Source organism: Lampris incognitus, chromosome 12, assembly GCF_029633865.1.
Source record: "Lampris incognitus isolate fLamInc1 chromosome 12, fLamInc1.hap2, whole genome shotgun sequence".
NCBI classification, from domain to species: domain Eukaryota; kingdom Metazoa; phylum Chordata; class Actinopteri; order Lampriformes; family Lampridae; genus Lampris; species Lampris incognitus.
The window spans coordinates 15,455,516-15,472,012 of NC_079222.1; the positions used below are offsets into that span (position 1 = coordinate 15,455,516).

At 41.2% G+C, this 16,497-nt stretch overlaps 1 protein-coding gene across 1 annotated transcript in view; it reads right to left on the reverse strand.

Moving 5' to 3' along the window:
- usp20 (ubiquitin specific peptidase 20) overlaps positions 1-16,497 on the reverse strand; it is a 50,824-nt gene that overhangs the window by 20,901 nt on the left and 13,426 nt on the right. Inside the window, exons 8-14 of the mRNA XM_056290248.1 lie at positions 16,313-16,426; positions 16,057-16,135; positions 14,937-15,438; positions 7,868-8,017; positions 7,167-7,279; positions 4,417-4,589; positions 3,530-3,624 (exon numbers count right to left, since the gene is read on the reverse strand). Of these exons, the coding sequence (XP_056146223.1) occupies positions 3,530-3,624; positions 4,417-4,589; positions 7,167-7,279; positions 7,868-8,017; positions 14,937-15,438; positions 16,057-16,135; positions 16,313-16,426 (1,226 nt within the window). The remainder of the gene's footprint in view (positions 1-3,529; positions 3,625-4,416; positions 4,590-7,166; positions 7,280-7,867; positions 8,018-14,936; positions 15,439-16,056; positions 16,136-16,312; positions 16,427-16,497) is intronic.

Below are 16,497 nucleotides of genomic sequence, written 5' to 3' on the forward strand. Positions count from 1 at the left end.
CATCTATGTGAAGAGAGAATGACCATCCCTGAGCCGGGGGGGGGGGGGCTAAGAGTACAACCGTCGCCATCTAACAATGCTGTGATTGCAACTATTCCTCAATCCTCTGTGAGTAGTACCATTGTAACTATAGTTAATAGTCATGGTAATTTGTATAGGAAACCGATTGTTGTTTTCGGTCATTATGCCACTGTATTGTTTATAAGGGTGGGGATACCTGCAATCAGTTGAGACTGAAGGATGGAAATGGCTGTGGTGAATACATATTTCAAGAAGAAGGAGGAGCACAGGGTGACGTATAAGAGTGAATGAGGACTATATCTTATCCAGGAGGCGCGATCTGAAAAAGATTGGAGACTGCAAGGTGGTGACAGGGGAGAACGTAGCTAGGCAGCATCATATTATGGTCTGTAGGATGACTTTGGACACCATGAAGAGGAAGAGAGTGAAGACAGAGCCAAGGATCAAATGGTGGAAGTTGAAGAAGGAAGACTGTTGTGTGGAGTTCAGGGAGGAGTTAAGACAGGCAGGTGGTAGTAAAGAGTTTCTGGATGGCTGGGCAACCAATGCAGAAATAGTGAGGGAGACAGCTAGTAAGATACTTGGTGTATCATCTGGACAGAGGAAAGAAGAAAAGGAGACTTGGTGGTGGAATAAGGAAGTACAGCAAAGTATACAGAGGAAGATATTGGCGAAGAAGTGGGATAGTGAGAGAGATGAAGAAAGTAGACAGGAGTACAAGAAGATGTGGCGTAAAGTGAAGAGAGAGGTAGCGAAGGCAAAGAAAAAGGTGTATGCTGAGTGGTATGAGAGGTTAGACACTAAGGAAGAACTAAGAACTAAGCTCTAAGGAAGAAAAGAACTTCTACCAATTGGCTAGAAAGAGGGACCGAGCTGAGAAGGATGTGCGGCACATTAAGGCTTTGAAGGATAGAGATGGAAATGTGCTGACAAACGAGGAGAATGTGTTGAGAAGATGGAAGGAGTATACATATAGGTGAATGAGGGGGGTCGGCAGAATGGTGAGGATGCAAGGAGTAGAGGTGGTGAAGGTGGATGACTTTAAATACTTGGGGTCAATTGTTCCAAGTAATGGGGAGTGCGGAAGCAAGGTGAAGAATGGTGCAGTGGGTGGAGAAGAGTGTCAGGAGTGATTTGCGACAGAAGGGTACCAGCAAGAGTTAAAGGGAAGTTTTACAAGATCAGGAATCAGGAACATTTATTTGTCATGCACGCAAGTGTATGAAATGAAATGAAACGAAATACCATTTCTCCCAGCCCACAGCAGTGCAACACAAAGACAAAAACACACATCCAAACTACAAGAACATATATATCCAAACTACAAAAAAAAATTCAAAACTACAAAACTACAAAAACACATATATCCAACATAGCCAAAAAAAATTTCACCGTCCAAGAGAGCGAACGCCAGCCAGGATGACTGTCAGAACTGCCGGTCTGCATGGGCTAACAGTAGCCTGCCCCTCTTCTGCGTCCTGTCAGACCGCCCCTCGGTGCGTCCTCTTTGGGCGCAGCTCTGGGCAGGACTGTGGTCCTTGCACCCACCGGACGCAGTAGACCAGGCTCCCCCAGCTGACCCAGCGCCAGCTCTCCCAGCCAGACATCTTCGACATACCTCCCCACGACAACACCAAAAACACAGTCAACACCAGGCTAGGCCACCACCAGACCGCCTTTGGTGTTATTGGAACTGCCAGTCTGCATGGGCTAGCAGCTAACTTAGCCTGCCCCGCTTCTGCGTCCTGTCAGACCACCCTCAGTGCTTCCTCTTCATACTTAGCTCCGGGTAGAGCCGTGGTCGCTGGGCCCACAGGACGCAGCAGACCAAGCTCTCCCAGCCAATCCAGCTCCCAGCCATCAAACGAAGACGAACTTAGATGCAGACGTGGACAAAGACACTGCATGGACAGTAATGGGTGAGGCCACCGCAAACGTGAATTTGCGCTGCCATCTTCCCACACCGGTACTGGGTGAGGCTGCGGCAAACGTGAATTCGCGTCACCATCTTCCAGAAGTGGAAAATGGTAGTGAGACCAGCTATATTGTATGGTTTGGAGATGGTGGCAAAAGACAGGAGGCAGAGCTGGAGGTGGCAGTGTTGAAGATGTGAAGATTCTCGTTGGGAGTGACGAAGAAGGACAGGATTAGGAACGAGTATATTACAGAGACAGCTCATGTTGGGCAGTTTGGACACAAAGCAAGAGAGGCAAGATTGAGATGGTTTGGACATGTGCAGAGGAGAGATGCTGGGTATATTGGGGGAAGGATGCTGCCAGGCAAGAGGTAAAGAGGAAGGCCAAAGAGGAGGTTTATGTATGTTGTGAGGGAGGACATGCAGGTGGCTGGCATGACAGAGAAAGATGCAGAAAACAGGAAGAGATGGAAACGGATGATCCGCTGTGGCCACCCCTAACAGGAGCAGCCGAAAGTAGTTGTAGTAGTAGTACTATTTAGTTAATCATATAATCAATCTACATATGTGTGTTATGGCCATATCGCCCATTTACTGTTTTACCATTTAATCATTGATTAAGACTGCTAGGAATTATGTTGTATTTTTAAATGAATTTTGAGCATTCACATAGGTTTTTCCCAAAAGTCACCTCTGGGTGACTTTGGTGTTTGCTTGGACAGTGTAGATAACCTCTCGTGTCTTTTAGTCGCTTTAAGTCAAGAGTGGGGTGAGATTTTTGGCCCGAGAGGGCATCTCTCTGACTGGTGAGTTTGTATGGAGTATGCTGATGTAAATCTTATGCATTTCATTTGGCTTACAACTGACGGACAGGACTCAGTTATTTTGTGTGAGGTAAGATGTTCCCCAGAATGTACATCCACTGTCAAGTTTTGTTGATTAAAAGTAATCAAAAGGGGGGGATTGTGAAGGCAATTCATCCGCCATATAACCATATATGAAGTTTGCTTAGTTTTAATCTTTATCCACATATGACTTTAGTCTATATTGCTTAGATAGATGGTTAAAATTCAAATGTAACATAACAAAGGTAGTGTTACACAGTGTCTTCTCCATATGAACAAATAAAGGCCTATTGTTAACTGTTAGCTGATAGCAGACAAATGTATGAGAAACTAACTGAGTGTAGCAAAGCCTGTACACAGTAATTGGAGAAACGGCCCTGGTGAATTATACACTGAAAGATAAGGAGGACAACTGCCCTTTGAATTCCTTGAACAATACGCTCTTGAGAGCAGACGCTATGTTATCAATCAGGGAGACAGGTACTGGGTAGCACATCAAATAACTCAGACCTGACTCAGAAGTTCTGCTGCATAACAATAGAAAGTTATAAAGGGGGAGGGCACAGGGGAGGGCACGAACTCGTACGGTGGACTTCGTGTGGGCCATGCCTAAGCAATATTAAAGTGTGACAATACTGTCTTGCTCGCTCCTCATTTATTGTCAGAGTGGAACTAAACAGTTGCCACGAGACTTAGTACACAAAATAATCACTAGCCTTTGCGGAATCTTTTCAGTATTTTTTTTTACCTTTCAGCTCATCAGCAGCAAAAAAGGCAGCTAGGCAGTCCTCTAGGGTTACCATAGGTCCCCAAAACCAGCTGGGGATACAGGAGACCACAAACCTGTTCACACATATAACGCAAAGACAAAAAGGATTGTTACAAATAAATGCATTGCAAAATTAGACTTCTTTATCAGTATCCTCAAAGTCATCCCTTCAGTGTTCAACATGACTTTAAAGAAATTAACAAAATAAGCTAACCACTATGTCTTTCGTTTTTCTCAATACATTCTACCATATTCTAACATATTTCCCAACACTGTTTTTTCTTTGTTGTTGGAGTTTTCCACCTTTTCTCCCCAGTTGTACTTGGCCAATTACTCTATTTTCCGAGCCATCCCAGTTGCTGCTCCACCCCCTCTGCCGATCCGGGAGGGCTGCAGACTACCACATGCCTCCTCTGATACACCAGCTGCGTCTTTTCACCTGACAGTACAGAGTTTTGCCAGGGGGATGTAGCGCGTGGGAGGATCACGCTATTCCCCCCAGTTCCCCCTTCCCCCTGAACAGGCGCCCCGACCGACCAGAGGAGGCGTTAGTGCAGCGACCAAGACACATACCCATATCCAGCTTCCCACCCGCAGACACAGCCAATTGTGTCGGTAGGGACGCCCAACCAAGCTGGAGGCAGTACAGGGATTCGAACCAGTGATCCCCGTGTTGGCAGGTAATAGAATAGTCCGCTACGCTACCCGGACTCCCCAACACTAAACTTGACTTATACCAAACCATAAACTCAAACTTGAACCTTTAATCATACATATTGAGTGATACAAATTTCTCAATTGCCTCAACAGAATATCCTTAAATAGGCTCTCAACTTTCCTTGACATTTACACACTGATCCACCTACCTTCGTATAGAGTCCATGATGTAGGAGATCCAACCTTGGGAGCCGTAAGTATCTGGACACACACCTGTTTTGGCAGGCAAATTCTGATGGATGGAGGAGTGCAGCTTGGCCAGGTCCTCTTTACCAGGGATAGGTAAAGAGAGGTCTTGGAAGGTTTCCACTGTGGTAGAAACCTACAGAAAAAAACAGAATTTCTTAAAATTAATATATACCAGTACATTTAGCTAGTAAAAACGTGTTTTACACAAATATTGTCAGTGCATACTTTTCTGTATTTTTTCATCAAAGGTGGAATGAGCATGTTACTTAATTAAAGAGCAAACTACCATATTAAACTCATAGGTTAAAGGGAAACAACCAAGATGTTCAATAGTGTCTCTATATACACATATAGTAGGGATAGAATTAGTAGCCATAATACTGAGTAGCCTTCTGTGTTTCTCTGAGACGTAACCAAAACTGTGCAGAAAACTGTCCACCCGTGATGTCACTGGCAGACAATCCCTACTACATCCCTTGCTTCCTGGTTTACCGCTATCTTCAGGGGGCTCCATCCAAATATACTATATTATATATCCATCCATTATCCAAACCACTTATCCTGCTCTCAGGGTCGCGGGAATGCTGGAGCCTATCCCAGCAGTCATTGGGCGGCAGGCGGAGAGACACCCTGGACAGGCCGACAGGCCATCACACAAGGCAAAAATAAGAATAAGATTAAATAAGCAAGAGTAAAAATACAGTATAAATAAAAACAAATATCAATGTAAATGACCCCAATGCACAGTGTGGTTCATGTGTAAAAAGTTTGCATTTGTAATGTACTTGTTATATTGCTTTTATTTTGTTGTTTCCTGTGAACACGAAAGTACCTTTATTTTGAAAAGAGTAGACACGGAAGTAAATCGACGGAAAAACAGTGTAGAAAGTTAATGTCAACACGGGAGAAAAACACAGAGATAAGCATGGTGTAAAAAGGACAAACGGGGAGAGCATAACGGGAGTTTAGCTCCAGTCGCAAGGGCAACAAGGTATTAACTGTGTCAAAAATTTTCAGAGGTGCCAACATTGAAAAGTTGAAAACGAGAACAGCAAGGGTGAAAAACCAGAATTTGCCCATAAAAACCAGAACATGGTCATCGGTAGCAAAGTGAACTCAAAAGTACCTCAGACCACTCTAAATGTATTGTCGTTGATTTATTGTTATCGTTATTCATTTCACATGTGTATTTGAAAGGGTCAAACAACAGTCAGTGAATTAAGCTAGAACTACTACATCAAGTACTGTATGTTAAATTACTGTATATTTGCTCCACTACAAGGCTTTGAAAAGCACAGCACTGTTCCTTTAAATTGGATGCCATTAGACAATTTTCCAAGGTAAAAGAAGAGCTAATTTTTTTTTAGGGTGGGTTAACCATCACTTTAACATAGTGAATTCCTGATAGACTATTAGATGACATTAGATCAGTATTTACACTGATCAGCCACAACGTTAAAACCACCTGCTTAAACCAGTTTTTTCATGATTAAAAATGCTTTAACTGTATAAACGTGTCTATATATTTCATTATATATGTGTACTTATTTAAACAGATATATAATAAGTGAATTGCATTCTAAAGTTAAATTTGTAAACGAAAATGGAAATCTTGTAAGCTCATTGGGAAGGGGGTGGGAGGTGCTTATATATATATATAATATAAGAAAATAAAAATAACAAAACTACATACAGCTGTATTAAATGACACCAAATGTCATATAAAGATGACAAATCACAGCTTTAGTGATAGACACTTTTCTGCATTTTTTTTGGGGGGGGGGGGGTTAAGTAGGTCCTGTGATGGCCTGGCGGCCTGTCCAGGGTGTCTCAACGCCTGCCGCCCTATGACTGCTGGGATAGGCTCCAGCATACCCGCGACCCTGAGAGCAGGATAAGCGGTTTGGATAATGGATGGATATTTTTCCCCCCTTTCCCAATTTCCCAATTGTATCCGGCCAATTACCCCACTCTTTGTTCCACCCCCTCTGCCGATCCAGGGATGTTTGCAGACTACCACATGACTCCTCCGATTCATGTGGAGTCACCAGCCGCTTCTTTCCACCTGAAGTGAGGAGTTTCGCCAGGGGGACGTAGCGCGTGGGAGGATCACGCTATTCCCCCCAGTTCCCCCTCCTCCCTTAACAGGCGCCCCGACCGACCAGAGGAGGCACTAGTGCAGCGACCAGGAAACATATCCGCAGACATGGCCAATTGTGTCCGTAGGGACGCCCGACCAAGCCAGAGGTAACACGGGGATTCAAACCGGCAATCCCTGTGTTGGTAGGCAATGGAATAAACCACTATGCTACCCGGATGCCCTTTTCTGCACAATTTTTATGGCATTCCAGAGACACACAGAAGACTGCTCAGAGGTATGGCTGCTGAGTGTTATCCTTACAACATACATGTTGAGACAATGTTGAAAACTGAGATTGTTTCACTTCAAACAAGTCATATTTTTATAGTGAGTCACAAATATGACATTTTATGAACTTATATCTGTATTAGAAGTCATTGATCTGAATGGTTAGCAAGAAATAACTATAAATATAAAATAAACATGTAAGCCATTGAAAATGTTTTTTTTTCTTTTTTTGGGCAGTTATGAAATCAAATTATACTTCTAAGGCATTTTAATCACAGTAGCAATTAAACATCCTGAGAAATGGCTCCCCCCAGTGTTCAAAATGTGTGATGCACAGCTCACCCTGTCACAGGTCAGACACTGGACCAGACTGAGGATGGAGCCATCGAAGATGTCAGAGATCACACTGCGGTAACGGGACAGTTTCTTCTTCCTGGCACTCAAAAGCAGCTGAGCTGGAGGGTTGGCATACAAGAAAAGCACACTAAGTAAGAGAAAATCAGTTAGGGCTAATAGCATTTGATTTTAATTCCACACATTTAAATATTCTGACACTCTGTGAGTAGTTAGTGAGAGTAAGTAAATAAGAGTGACCGTGACAGCTAGCGTCACTGAATGACTAGGTGCTTTTACAATATTGTGTCGTGCAATATTGGCATAATGAAGACTCGTCTTTACGCCGGCTTTGTTTTTTTACACTGATCCAAATAAAGGTGGCATATAATCGTGCCCCAGTGTGTGATTTTACATTGCATGCTGGCATTCCTGAAGCAGAGGCGTCACAACGTTTAACATTAACAGCGTCAGCTGCCCTGTCCTGCCAGCTGTCCCTTTTACACGGACGTCGATCCAGCTTTGTGACTACCTCTGCTGCCGGCGTAACGCCGAACAACAATAACCCCCCTATTAAGTCTTCAGAATGGGGGGTCCTTTTACACAGAACAGCGAGGCAGCTTAATGGCGGGAAGTTCCCACCTTGAAAAAAGGTTGTGTAAAAAGCCACTGAGTGAGTGAGTGAGTGAGTGTCTATTTGTCAATTCCACCTTTCTTGAAGGAGTATGCAGGACCTGTGGAGCGCAGGGGGCTGGAACGAGGGGGGCTGGAGGCCAGCTTGGGGTGCAACTCCTGGAGGGTGCGCACAGGACTGCAAGGATGGGACTGAGACTGTGCCAACGATGCTTCATTATCTGGCTCTTAAATAAAGAAACACGTTTAATGACAATTTAGCAACATGAATGACTAATGTTTTAAGAATATGCAAAGTAAGCAATAAATGTGCTAAAGGCTCCAAAATGTCCAACATATCCAATAAATATTGGCTTTACTGTCAGAAACTATCCTTACTGGTAGATAACATTCAACATTTTTGGGATTACAAGATTTTTTTGATCACACATTCTGTAAACATTTCAAATTGACATTTCCTCAGTCTATGACCCCCCTTTGCACAGATTTTTTTTGAAACAGTGGCCTAAGTGTAACACAGCATGCCCACTTTCCATATTTTCAGCTGGATAGTGCTTGCAGACTAGTGCTTGCAGACGATTCAAAAGTGATGACGATGTTACTCTTCCGTCTTTCTTCTGTGTAAGTACATGGTTGTTTGCTAACGTGTTGGCCTATGAACTTGCTAATGTCATATGGGGGGGCTATCTGGTGAGTGAAGGAGGAACCCAACCAGAGAAGAAAGTGCCCTTTACCAAACTGGCAAAACCAACCAAGTGATGAACTGTAGACTGGAGTGAAGATTTTCTGTGGGATCAGCGGTACCACCCATCTTATCACATTACAAGGAGTCATTTGATTCACTGTTAAAATCAAAAATATTTCTTAATGCAGCATCGATGCAATATCACTTGCAAATACGAGTTTCTTATCTATGATGCCATATCTGAAAAAGAATTGTACTTGGTTTTACATAATGACGGTTTGCCTACACGTATTGAGGCAAGTCGCCCAAACTATATAATCATGCAAGGTAGAAGAGGGGGTGGGATAGCCATTTTCTGGTCAAATTAGTTTAGCTCTGCTCTGGTTGGCTAGAACCAGAGCAGAGCATAATTGTTAGAATCTGGGGGAATAAAATAATTGTAAGAAGGATTAAAATTATGTGTAGATGACTGTGAATGTTCTCATTCATCCAGGCCATGGTTATTCAAAGGAATTGAGTCAAGTGCAACTGGACTTGGTATATGTGTAGATGATTTCCCAAAAACTAACAGAGATAGAGGTAGGGTGTCAGGGCAACCCCTATTATTGACATGACCATTAGAAGGTTAGGGTAAAATGGAGGATTGACCTCATCTTGTTCTGAGAAAGGAAACATCTGCTCTTTCTTATGTTTGATTACTGTGGTATCTTATTACGGGTAAAGGATTAATTCATATGTGAAATTGTATTAGGCACTGGAAAGAAACCTGGGTTATGTTTACTGTAATAACATGTAATTGAAAGATACACATCTTTGTGTAACAAAAAAAACACCTAACTTAAAAAGAGTTATGAATAATTTGGAAAGTACCAGAAAGTCCATAGGAGCAATAAAATGTTGCAGTGACCATTAAAACCAAAGTATCTGATGACAGCTCAAACATAGATGAAGAAGTGTAAAAATAATGAGGGTTGTTTTTCCCACTTTGTGGAAGAAACGACATGTAGCATAGAAATATTGGTGGTCAGATATTGGTTACACAAGGAAGGCATGTACTGGTAAATGTGTTTAAATATGAATGACTGAGCCTGAGTTGGGCAGTTGCACTGCAGGACAACTCAAGCTTTCTTGTACTTGCATTAAAGTCTTTAAAACCTGACATTCTCGTTGTCTTGAAAACCGCTTCATTTTGAGTGTTTTCTGTAATAAAAGACCACCAATATATATATATATATATATATATATATATATATATATATATAGCAGCTACTCTAGAATTTTGCTGTCATCTTTTGAGTGACTGTTAGATCGTGCCCCTGACCTTTTCAGCAAAATGTCTACTGCAAAATGGAAGGAATTTGCAAAATATTTGAACAATGAAATTTAAGCCATCAGAGCTAGTATTGTTTCAGACACTCGTGACCTGCACTGTCAATCTTGCAAAAGACAGGTGACCATGAGAAAATTCACAAGCAGAAATTGGTGAGACTGTAGCTGAGAGTGTGTACTCCCGCCACCTGCCATTCTGATCCTGTCCCTACTGCATTTGAAAGAGTGTTTTTGGTAGTGTCCCCTACTCTTTCATGAAAATTATTAATGCATCTCTTGAAAATTGGATCTTCCACGTTGCCTTAAAAACTGCTATAGTGAAGCCTCTATTGACAAAAAAAAATCATAATCTAGACACTGGGGTCCTAAGTAAGAACAGGTCCACAACCTTCCTTTTACAAGTAAGCTACTTGCAAAAGTTGGTTTTAATCAAACTAACATCTCTCTAAATGAAAACAACATATTGAGTGGCACAGTGGTGCAGTGGTTAGCGGGTGCTCCGGTTTCCCCCACCATCAAAAAGACATGCATGTTAGGGTTAATACCCCATGTCTGTGCCCCTGACCAAGGCAATGGAAAAAGAACTGGGGTTGGTCCCCGGGTGCAGCATCGAGGTAGCAGCCCACTCCTCCTAGCTACACAGATCACAGCAAGGACGGGTTAATTTGCAGTAACTGAATTTCCCCACGGGGATTAATAAAGGAAACTTAATAATAATAACTTAATAATATAGGAGTAGTTTTGATCAGCTTTTAGAACCAATCATAGCATAGAGACTGCTTACAAATACAGTCAAATCTGAGATTTAGTACTGATATAAATAAATTCTCAGTCCTGGTTCTTTTAGATTTAAGTGCAGCATTTGACACAAACAATCACAATATTCTCTTAAATTTTCTTTACAACTGGGTTGGTCTCTCTGAATGTGTTCTAGCTGATTCGGCACATACATTACAAGGTGGAATTTCTATATTCATCTTAGGGATGGTGTGTCAAAGAAACATGACATCTTCTGTTGTTCCACAAAAAAACTGTATTGGTCCCCTGCTTTTCTCATTGTACATGCGTCCCTTAGGTCAGTGTTTCTCAAACCAGTCCTCAAGGACCCCCTATCCTGCAGATTTTCATTGTAACCCTGCATAGGTTGCCCTGCTTGTACTTACTCAACCAGTCATCTCATAGCACTTCATTATGCAAGGTGTGCAAACTCTGACATTCATTGCTGATTGGTTGAATAACTACAAACGGGTACCTATTCAGGGTTGCAAAGAAAATCTGCAGGATAGGGGGTCCTTAAGGACTGGGTTGAGAAACACTGCCTTAGGTGATGTCATCAGAGAACATAATGTTAGCATCCATAGCTTACACCTATGATACACAATTATATATTTCCTTTGAGCCAGTTGACGTCAATGCCTTAAGCTCCCTGACCTCCTGTCTGTCTGCAGTCAAAAAGTAATAACTTCCTGGAAGTCCACAATTCTCTTACTTGGCCCCAAAGCCAAGGCAGACATTCTTGTTGAAAGACTGGGGAATTTGACTCAACAGATAAAATTAAAAGTATGAAGCCTGGGAGTTATTTTAGACTTTGATCTAAGTTCCAAGCCCAACATAACAAGTTAACGAAGAAAGCTTTTTTTTTGTTGTTATCTTTGAATTATTGTCAAGGTTCCGCCATTCCCAACACAGCAGAATGCTGAAAAACTGCATGCAATTATTTCGGTTAGGTTGGATTATGGCAGTGCTCTCCCACAAAGGTTACAGCTGATTCAACTCTGAATTATCTGTGGAATATGCTGCTTAAAGATATCAGAAAGGAGAGTTCAGTGGCCATATTCAAACTACAGCTTAAAAGATACCTTTTTAATCTAGCTTTTCATTTAAAGTGTCTTTTATTCATTGATTTGCATTACCGTTTACTTAATCGTTCTTACTCATTATTGTATTTCTTTTTATGTTGATCTCTGTGTTGCCATATTTCATCTTATATTTCATATTATATCATATATTACACTGGTCAACACAATTTTTCTTGCATGGGGTTTTTTAACGGATTCTAGCTAACTTTTGGGTGCTGAATCCAAATCTGGCATTAGTTTTTGCCTATTGCATCAGGTTTTTGAACTATGAAAAATCATTATTTTTGAGAAAACAGCAATTTTACACTCGAAGTTAAAAAAAATACCGTTGCATTGGAAGATCGATAGATGCAAAAATGATTACAATGAACAAATAAACACTCAGCCTAGCATGAAATTGCTTAGGAAATGAATAGGGGTCATTTATATCCCCTTCAAGATTGCCAGACTAGATGGTCAACTTTTATAAAATCCTGAATAAGGAGCATACAGATAGCACAAAAACTTGATGTGATAGAGCAAATCTCAGCTCAGATTTGGATTCAGCAGCCCAAAATTAGCCAAAAACAGTTTCCAAAGTCCATGCAAGAAAAAAAAACTATATTTTTGTAGACCAGTGTTATTATTCCATATGCGCTTAAATCGTTTTTATATATTATATATTATTATAATACATTATAATTATATCATATAATTATATATATATAATTAGATTAAATATATGTCGTATATACACTACCGTTCAAAAGTTTGGGATCACCCAAACAATTTTGTGTTTTCCATGAAAAGTCACACTTATTCACCACCATATGTTGTGAAATGAATAGAAAATAGAGTCAAGACATTGACAAGGTTAGAAATAATGATTTGTATTTGAAATAAGATTTTTTTTACATCAAACTTTGCTTTCGTCAAAGAATCCTCCATTTGCAGCAATTACAGCATTGCAGACCTTTGGCATTCTAGCTGTTAATTTGTTGAGGTAATCTGGAGAAATTGCACCCCACGCTTCCAGAAGCAGCTCCCACAAGTTGGATTGGTTGGATGGGCACTTCTTTGAGCAGATTGAGTTTCTGGAGCATCACATTTGTGGGGTCAATTAAACGCTCAAAATGGCCAGAAAAAGAGAACTTTCATCTGAAACTCGACAGTCTATTCTTGTTCTTAGAAATGAAGGCTATTCCATGCGAGAAATTGCTAAGAAATTCAAGATTTCCTACACCGGTGTGTACTACTCCCTTCAGAGGACAGCACAAACAGGCTCTAACCAGAGTAGAAAAAGAAGTGGGAGGCCGCGTTGCACAACTGAGCAAGAAGATAAGTACATTAGAGTCTCTAGTTTGAGAAACAGACGCCTCACAGGTCCCCAACTGGCATCTTCATTAAATAGTACCTGTTAGAGCCTGTTTGTGCTGTCCTCTGAAGGGAGTAGTACACACCGGTGTAGGAAATCTTCAATTTCTTAGCAATTTCTCGCATGGAATAGCCTTCATTTCTAAGAACAAGAATAGACTGTCGAGTTTCAGATGAAAGTTCTCTTTTTCTGGCCATTTTGAGCGTTTAATTGACCCCACAAATGTGATGCTCCAGAAACTCAATCTGCTCAAAGAAGTGCCCATCCAACCAATCCAACTTGTGGGAGCTGCTTCTGGAAGCGTGGGGTGCAATTTCTCCAGATTACCTCAACAAATTAACAGCTAGAATGCCAAAGGTCTGCAATGCTGTAATTGCTGCAAATGGAGGATTCTTTGACGAAAGCGAAGTTTGATGTAAAAAAAATCTTATTTCAAATACAAATCATTATTTCTAACCTTGTCAATGTCTTGACTCTATTTTCTATTCATTTCACAACATATGGTGGTGAATAAGTGTGACTTTTCATGGAAAACACGAAATTGTTTGGGTGATCCCAAACTTTTGAACGGTAGTGTATATAATATCATTATTTAATCATATATAATTGTACTATATATTATTATATTACATATTATATATTATTTCATACGCTCTTATTTGGCCTGGCAAACTGTCCAGGGTGTCTCCCCACCTGCCCCCCTATGACTGATGGGATAGGCTCCAGCATCCCTACGACCCTGAGAGCAGGATGAGCGGTTTGGATAATGGATATGCTCTTATTTTCACTCAGTTGTTTTTTGCTTAACACTTTTTATTGCATTTTTCTGCTTTTGATTGTTTTAATTTTTCTGCTTCTTTCTAATGTAAAGCACTTTGAGCTGCATTCATGTATGAAAGGTGCTAAATAAATCAAATTATTATTATTGTTGTTGTTCAACAACATTGTTCAGGGTCCAAGTATGTAGTGCTAGAGCGCTGTTGTTATTATGCAGGTTATTTGTATCTTTTTTCCCCTAAAGGTGTCTGGATTTCAGAAACAGTAAGTCCTACGGTCACCAAGCTTGGCAGGTAGGCTCTCAAATTGTATGATGGGCATTGCTATTCTTTTCATACTAAATCACCAGTCACTTACATGGAAATATCTTACGCTCACTTGGTTATATTTCTTTGCAAAGCACTTTGTAACATTGTTTTAGAAAAGTGCTATATAAATAAAGTTATTATTATTACTCTGGCAAAAAAAAAAAAAATCCCCCAATCAAGCCAGATGATGGCGCTATAATAAACAACTTTGTGTTTTTGCTTATGCGGGCTATTTTGACCAATAGGGGGTGCTAGAGTAGAAAAATGCTTATAACTCAAACATTTGACAGACCATAGGCAAATCTGGTATGTTGTGTCTTGGACAAATGTTGCACCAGAGTTTGCAAAGTCGGCTTGATTGATGGAAAAACATGGCCGAGCTAGTTATATTAACACTTAACGCACAATATCCATTGCACGTTGTCCATCTTGGGAGAAAGATCCCTCCTCTGTTGCTCTCCCTGAGGTTTATTCCTATTATTTCTCCCTGTTAAAGGTTTTTTTTTTTAGGGAGTTGTTCCTTATCCGATGTGAGGGTCTAAAGACAGGATGTTGTGTTGCTGTAAAGCCCCTTGAGACAAATTTATAATTTGTGATATTGGGCTATACAAGTAAAATTGAATTGACTTGACTTAAGGAAGTATTAAGTATCAGGATCTCAGAGACCAAAAATGCCTCAGGGATCATACTTGCACATAGGGCCACATCACACATATGCCTCACTGATCATCAGGAGCTTGGATTCCACCAATTGCCGCTTGCAGCTATATCTATTTATTAATTCTTAGTATTATTGTTATTATTATTATCATTGTTATCTTGTCAGTGTCATACCTGGAGTGTTGTTGCTCTGCCCTTGCCCTGCATTCTGTGTCTGGTTATTCCCTTGGACCTCAGTGTTTGGGGTTGACGTCGACACCTCCCGTGCCCCAGTCACAGGTGTCACTTCATCGACTGCTGTGTCCACATCTGCATCCTCATCCATTTCTTGGGAGCCTCCACGCAGAGGTGAGCCTGACACCCGTCTCTCTTTTAGCCTTTCTTTCTCTGAGATCAGTCCCCCAGGCCCCACACTGGCCATTCCGCTAGTTGGTGCTCGGATTCTTTCGCACTCATCCTGCATGAGAAGCTCAGCCTCCCCTGAGCCACCTCCCTCCCCCCGGTCACTGCTAGAACCAGAATCGCAGGACAGGAACTCATCTTCAGATGGGGAGCGGTCCCCGTCAATCCTCTCATCCCCATCACTTCCCTCACCACTCATACCACCCTCTGCCAGAGGCTCTTTCAATTCCTCATGTAGCTGGTCCATCAAACAGCGCAGAAACTCCTGGGTGTCCTATGTCAAAACACAAACAGAAGAAAAAGTGTCCCGTAAGGCACACTATCAGAGTTAAGATGAAGGACGGGTAGATAATGAGTGAGTTTTTGAAATAATGTATGAGCTAGACAAAAATTTAAATTTGAGTTAAATGGATTGAATGTATGAAAAAAGGGGTTAAATGTGTGAATCTATGAACAAACAAGTGTGAATTACTGGTTATCTCAAACTGCGAAAACCAAAGGAGAAACGTGGGTGTCCGTCCTACAGAAAACCTTAGGCAGAATCAATACGCTGAGCATGCAAATTAATAGTGAGCACATGTCATCAATATATTAAAAAAAAAAACTATAAAATACTCCATTGCATTTCTCATAAAACAAAGCCTGAGACATCCAATCTTGTCCACACCAAGGCTAATTGATGTCAGTAAGAGGGTTAAGTCATCGTTTTGACAGACCCTGGAACAAGATGATAATAGCAACAGCTAAAACCAGGTCACTTATAAAAACATGGGACAAATTTTACATTTTTTGCAGCGCGGTAGGTCAGATAGATCAGACAGGTCAGATGGGTGTGAAACTGGATTGCTGCTGAGTGTTGTTAGGACCCTCCCTGCTAGAAACCTGCCCCTACCTGCTGGGCATAGCCACGAAACATGGGGTTGACCAGTTTGATACCATGGGACAGACTGGTAGGGACCACATAGCTGGGCCTGGGGGGGAGGCAGTTTGAGAAGGCATGAGAGGCAGGCCAGAATGAAGGTTAATATGATGTAAAAGACTGATTTTTAAGTGATGCATACTTTTTTGAAAGAACTTTTAAGGATATTGTTCTCTTATATAGGATATGGTCTTCAGTGATTTATTTGTTATTACTATGGGTATTTTACCTGTTTTTATGCCAAAGCTCAGAGATGAGTTTCTGGTAGCTCTTACACAGGGCTGGCTTCTTATCGGTACGAACCAAACCACTGCAATCCAGGAAGAACTGAGTGAGGGGAGGACTGGCAGGGAAAGAAAGGAGAGTATTTCAGTCAGTAAAACAATTTATACTCAAATTAGACAACGTAGAAAT